The following is a 6,934-nucleotide window of genomic DNA, read 5'->3' on the forward strand; positions in this document are numbered from 1 at the left end:
TCCGTGTAAACGCACCATTATATTGACCTGTTTGGCTGATTATCTTCCCATGTAATACGAACCCCTATGCCTTATCAGCTGCTGGCGGTTCTCTTAGGCTGTGTTCACACATTACAGTACTGCATCATTTCTGCGAAAACGCGACAGTACTGCAATAAAACTCCAACCTGTGTTAACACAGCTTTAGATCAGGTATGGGGAAACTTCGGCCCTCCAGCTGTTGCAAAACTACAATTCCCATCATGCCTGGACCCAAAGCTTTAGCTGGGAATGGGAATTGTAGTTTTGCAACAGCTGGAGAGCCGCAGTTTCCCCATCCCTGCTTTAGATGGTGTTCCCTAACCTGTGGCTGCCAGCGGTTGTAGTAACTACAACGCCAATGATGGGAGTAGTAGTTTTGCAAGAGCTGTCAAGCCACAAGCGCTAGGATATGTGTTGTGTGTATTCAAATAGATCAGGAATAGGGAACCTTGGCTCTCCAGCTGTTGCAAAACTACAACTCCCATCATGACTGGACAGCCAAAGCTTTAGCTGTCCAGGCATGATGGGAGTTGTAGTTTTGCAACATCTGGGGGGGGGCAAGGTTCCCTACCCCTTAGTCACGTAACAGTATTTGTAATAGTGTATGGTGAGATAAAGATCACATAGCAGGGTCTGTCAGATCACCGCTGCCATTGTCTCCACATCTCCTTATATCTCCTTTAATCATCATCATCCCTGTGCAGCCACCGAGCAGCAGCGTCTCAGCCAATCAGCGTCCTTCTCTCATGGGCAGCGGCGCTGGACTGGGATGAGACGCGGACGTTGATTGGCTGCCTGCTCTCACATTGGCAATTGGTTGGGAGTAGGGAGCTGGGGCTGCGCTGGCTGCAGCAGGTAATGTTGTGCAGGATCCTCGGATCTCCCGTCCATCGGATCCACCGAGAGAAGCATCAATGCAAGGTATGAGGGCTGCCCGCATGCTGGGATGAGCCATAGAGCGCCATGTTATGTCAGTGCAGCAGCTGCATCCCCGCACAGCCTCCATCTATCTGTGCTGCTATGTAGCTGCTGCAATCCTGCATGGAGATGGAGGCTGCCAGCTGTCACAGGGCAGGGAGGGAGGCTGCAGCAGGCAGATGCATTGTGCAGCTGCTCATGATGATGATGACATTAGGGGGGGAGGGGGCAGTGATGCAGGGGGAGGACTGAGCCTGGGGGGCTTCTCTGCACAGGCCACAGCTTGGTGTGATGTTGTGTTAAAATGGAGTCTTGTATGTGTGTTCTAGGTGACATGGAAATCATGCAGCTGCAGCCCCTAGACCATTGCCTGTGCATGTGAGGAGGAGGCCCGCCTGGGATTAGCGATGCACCGTCCCTCCTCCGCCATGGCGACGGCTGCTGCTCTCTGCATCCTCTTCATGTTCGTGCCTTGCAGGCGTCTCCAGATTGGGATTCATCTTGGCCTGCAGTAAGGCTCCTCGCAGACAGCTGCTGCCTCCTTCATGGACTCGCCTGGGAGAGTGGGCTAAACCCAGTGCCATCCTCTGCCCGGATCGCCTCAGTATTAACCATGAATTTATCAGACCGGATGACAGATTTTGCCGATCAGACCCGATACGATTATGTGAACAGCACCTCGGTGTCTCATGTGGGGAACGGGACCCTGCGGGACATCCAGCAGATCATTCACACCGCCACCCTGGTCACCTGCACCTTCCTCCTGGTCATCATCTTCTGCCTCGGATCCTATGGGAACCTGGTGGTCTTTCTTTCCTTTTTCGATCCGGCCTTTAGGAAATTCCGGACAAACTTTGACTTCATGATCCTGAACCTGTCCTTCTGCGACCTGTTTATTTGTTGCATTTCCGCCCCCATGTTCGCGTTCGTCTTGTTTTTCGACACCGGCAGTAACGTGCCCGACGCGTTTTGCTTCACCTTTCACCTCACCAGTTCTGGATTTATTATTATGTCTCTGAAGACAGTGGCGGTGATAGCATTGCATCGACTGCGCATGGTCCTGGGGCAGCAGCCCAACCGGACGGCTTCTTTCCCCTGCACTTTAATGCTCACGGTTCTCCTGTGGACCACAAGCTTTACCCTCGCCACATTGGCTACACTGAGGACACGAAAGTCTCGCATCTGCCTACCTATGTACAGCCTGATCAGCGGAGAGGGGAAAATCATCCTCTATTTGTATGTCATAGATTTCACCTTCTGCGTTGCGGTGGTGTCGGCCTCTTACATCATGATTGCCCAGGCATTGAGGAAAAATGCCCAGGTGAGGAAATGTCCGATCATAACTGTTGACACCTCCAGACCCCAGCCCTTCATCACCCCCGGAGTGGATGGGGTACAGTGTGCCGTTCCTGCGTTATATAGGAACCAGAACTACAACAAACTTCAGCATGTCCAGACCCACGCCTACACAAAAAAACTCAGCCAAATGCCAGTGCCGGCCAGCAGACTACAGTTGGTGTCGGCGGTCAACCTGTCCACCGCCAAGGATTCCAAAGCGGTGGTGACTTGTGTGGTTATAGTATTATCCGTCCTCATCTGCTGCCTCCCGCTGGGCATTTCTTTGGTCCAGGACGTGTTGACTAATAGCAGTAGTTTTATCCTCTACCAGTTTGAGCTTTGCGGGTTCACCCTGATCTTTTTGAAGTCTGGATTAAACCCGTTTATTTACTCCCGTAACAGTGCCGGCCTGAGGAGGAGAGTGCTGTGGTGCATCCAATACGTCGCCCTTGGGTTTCTGTGCTGCAAACAAAAAACGAGACTGCGCGCTATGGGCAAAGGCAGCTTGGAAGTCAACCGGAACAAGTCGTCTCACCACGAAACCAATTCTGCTTATATGTTGTCGCCAAAACCTCCTAAAAAGTTTGTTGACCAAGCCTGCGGCCCAAGCCATTCGAAAGACAGTGTTCTAAGCCCTAAAGGATCAGGGGGGCACCAGCACTATGCCCAAAGCAGTTCTACCCCGATTAATACCCGCATAGAACCCTACTATAGCATCTATAACAGCAGCCCCTCCCAAGAGATAAGCACCCCTAACAGCCTGCAGCCGGTTAACTCCACGTTCGGATTTGCCAAATCGTATATTGCCATGCATTACCATACCACCAATGACTTAATGCAAGAGTGTGAGACCACCTCTGCCAAGCAGATCCCAGTGCCATCTGTCTGACAGCGAGACTCTAATATGCATCTTGTAAGCATTTCTAACCTGATATTAAACTTGCCATAAAGTTATAGGTTTACAATTTACAGTTTCATAAGTATTAGGACTCATGTACTTAAAAGATATTTTTCATATAACTTTATTAAACAGTGTAAACACTTCACATTAACAAGAAGAACTACTTTTTTTTTTATTATAAGCGAGCTTGCGTTGTAGGTATTGTACTACTGCACCATTCCTCATTTTTGTACGTCTATGATCTGAGCACTGTTATTGGATGCCATTATGGTCCTTGTTATACAGCGTATACTGTATATTCATATTATAAACTCTGCATTTTCTGCTTTATTGGATATGGGGGCGTCCTCTGCATTATTCCGGATGGATCAAGGTGAAATGACCTTTTTGCCGATTGATAGACGGGGGGGAGGGGGGTTAATAAGAGTTCTTTTTGGGGGTGGGGGGTTTATAATGAAGTTGTATTTTTATACTGGATGCCAAATATGTTTCATTGTGAGCAAACATTTGGGGGAACGTTTGTAAGGAGATAGTAATGATGCTGAACACTTTGGGTACTCTCATCAATGTGAATAAAATTGTAGTCCATGGTTTTGCTCATGATTGAACAGATTCAGGACTGTAAAATAACCATAGACTATTTATATGGGACTGATAGAAAGAAACATTGAACAAGCTATATAATTGCCCAGCATTATGTTACAGAGCAGGAGGAGCTGAGGAAGTGGATACATAGTAATGCTGGAGAATATATAGTGTAACTTGTAACTTTGGACATGGCAGAAGTTTGAATCGATGGGGGTCTGGTTACCAAGAGCCCCCCACCAACCACCAGTCCATAGGGGTAGAGGCTATGTCCCTTCATTTCTGTTCAGCTGTTCTAAAAAGTCTGTGGGACTTTCATTAAAGCAACTCTATACCCCCCCCCCCCCACACACACACACACCAAAATGCTAGTACCATTTGTTTGAGGAGAAGAAATCCTTACCGTTTTTTTTGTTTTTAAAATGTGCCCCATGCCTTGGTTAGAGCAAAAAATGATCTTTTAATCTGCAGTGCTGTGTCATACTGGTGTGGCCTGGCTTGGAGTGTCTGTGCCCCAGGTCTGTGACACCTTTCTTCCTCCCCACCCTTCTCATCATTAGGAACGCCCCAGGCAGGATTTCTATTCATCACTTGTCTAAACAGTGCACATGTGTCACAAACAGGCGCACTGTTTAGACGAACAATAGAAATCCTGCCTGGGGCTGTTCGTAATGATGAGGAGTGTGGGGAGGGAGAAAGGAGAGGCGTCACAGACCTGGGGCACAGACTCTCTAGGCAGCACCAGTATAATACAGCACTGCAGATTAAAAGATAATTATTTGCTGTAATTAAAATGTACTTTCATCAAACAGATGGTAGTAGCACTTTGGTGGGGTGGGTTGGTGTACTCCACTTGCTTAGCGGGAATACCATTCACCCAAACGCCTCTTCCCCTCATTGGTAGGGTGGTGATCTCAACAATTGGTCCCCCATCGACCCAAATTTCTGACATCTCCATGATGTGAAAATTTGTTTAGGGTGCCTTCACACCTACCGGATCCGCAGCAGATCTTACTTCAATTCACACGAGATCAGCTGCGGTTCCACTATCATTCACCCCTATGATAGCACATACTCGCAGCGGTATTGACATCCCGCTGTGAATATGTGCTTTAACCCCCCCGCTGTCCGCAGCCCCGTCGCCGCATTTCCCATCCCCGGCCGCATCCTGCAACCCGCATCCCGGCTGCATCCCCCCATCCCCGGCCGCATCCTGCAACCCACCGACGAGAGCATACAGTACCTACTCTGCGGCGCGGCTGCAGTGAGGCTGCCGGCTCCGGTCCTGCTCAGATCAGCTGAGAGGGACCGGAGCCGGGAGCCTCACTGCAGTTACGCCGCCGAGCAGATAATGTATGCTCTCGGCGGCAGGCTGCAGGATGCAGCCGGGGATGGGGGGATGCGGGCTGCTGGATGTTGCCGGGGATGGGCTGGAGGATGCGGCTGGGGATGGGGGGATGCGGCGGTGGGGCTGTGGACAGCAGGGGGTTAAAGCACATATTCACAGCGGGATGTCAATCCCGCTGCGAGTATGTGCTATCATAGGGTTGAATGGTACCGGATCCGCAGCGGTTCTCGCTACGAATCTGCAGAAGTGAGACCCGCTGCGGATTCGGTAGGTGTGAAGGCATCCTTAAAGTTAAGGTGCTTTTTAAATCTTTGTTAACTCTGGGTGTAGGAGTCCTGTGGCCGGTTCTAGTTAGCATCACACAGCTATCTTAGGCTGGGTTCACACACAGTATATTTCAGTCAGTATTTTGCAACCAAAACCAGGAGTGGATTGAAAACACAGGCTATGTTAACACAATGTTGAAATTGAGTGGATGGCCGCCATACAACAGTAAATAACTGCCATTATTTCAATATAACAGCGTTGTTTTAAAATAACAGCAATTTTTTGCCATTAAATGACGGCCATCCACTCAATTTCAACATTGTGTGAACAGATCTCTGTTTTCAATCCACTCCTGGTTTTGGTTGCAAAATACTGACTGAAATACACTGTGTGTGAACCAAGCCTTAGGCTATGTTCACATAGCGTAAGAGATCGGCTGTTCTACTGATCTTTCGGGCCGGATGCGCCCGCATCAGAACTTTACACTGCACGCCATGGAGCGTACGGCCGGAGACGCTCGATCCACAGTGTGCACTGACATGTCAGTTCTTTGCAGCGCTGCGAGGGATCCCGGACGGAGCGCATACTATGATCCCATAGACGGCCAAGTAACGTATATTCTCATAATACAACGGCCATGGTTTTAAGAAAATATACGTTGTGTGAATATAGCCTTAGCATGTATGCTCATACTCAAAAGGTAGTCAAACACTGAGCAGAAATTCCACAGTGCCAATGCCTAATGTCACAATAAGCAGGAATGATTCTAGTAGATTGGTCTGCATTTTCATATAAAAAAAATAAGCACCAAAGCTAGAAATCTATCAGTACAGACATACAGTATATGGAAGGTAAGCACTTAGCGATTTGTCAGTCTACGCCAGGACTTTGAAACACCTATGTAACACATTGGTTTTCTCCATGTTTTGTCTGTTGTGTCTGAAGGGGTTGGGCTAAATATAAGGGGAGTGGTTTAGTTTTGTTTGGTGTTAAAGGAGAGATCCAGCCAAACCCAAAAATCTGCATAAGGCAGGGGGGTGCGGGAACATGATAAAGAATGTATGCATACCTGTCCTCATGCCCCTGCAGCACTGCCTTACCACTCCCGGACCCAACGCCTTCTTCCTGGATCTTCTGCTCCTACAACTTCACAACCCAGATTGTTAAATACCCGCTTAGCCAGTCGGTGACTCTGCGATAACTGAGTGGGCCCTTCCCGCTGGGTCGTGATGTACCAGGAATAGCAGCCTGGCAGCTGTCAAGGAGCATGGGGGCAGGAAAGTATACATTCTTTATCACGTTCCCGCACCTGCCTGCCTACTGCAGAGATTTGACTTCTTTAACTACAGTCAGAACAGTAGTGCAACATTTACTACCTCTAGGCCAAGACAGAACAACTTAAGTACTCTGGGCAAAGGTTAAAAAAAAAAAAACAGGGAGGGCAGAAGGCGGTGGGAAGGTAACAAGGAAGTGATATTTACCTGTCCAGGTGCGCCCACAGTGCGGCATTAATGCTTATGGTCATCCATCAGTCTCCTGTCCACTTTATCTTATCG

The 6,934-nt window shown here is 48.8% G+C and overlaps 1 protein-coding gene across 1 annotated transcript; it reads left to right on the forward strand.

Annotated features, from left to right (window-relative positions):
- The first annotated feature begins 834 nt into the window (after nt 1-834).
- Nucleotides 835-3,537, forward strand: GPR75 (G protein-coupled receptor 75). The gene is made up of 2 exons (XM_069954775.1): nt 835-942; nt 1,269-3,537. Exon 2 carries the CDS (start codon nt 1,553-1,555, stop codon nt 3,164-3,166), a length of 1,614 nt encoding a protein of 537 aa, XP_069810876.1. The 5' UTR covers nt 835-942; nt 1,269-1,552; the 3' UTR covers nt 3,167-3,537.
- Nucleotides 3,538-6,934: the final 3,397 nt, after the last annotated feature.

Source organism: Dendropsophus ebraccatus, chromosome 15 (assembly GCF_027789765.1).
Source record: "Dendropsophus ebraccatus isolate aDenEbr1 chromosome 15, aDenEbr1.pat, whole genome shotgun sequence".
Taxonomy (NCBI): Eukaryota; Metazoa; Chordata; class Amphibia; order Anura; family Hylidae; genus Dendropsophus; species Dendropsophus ebraccatus.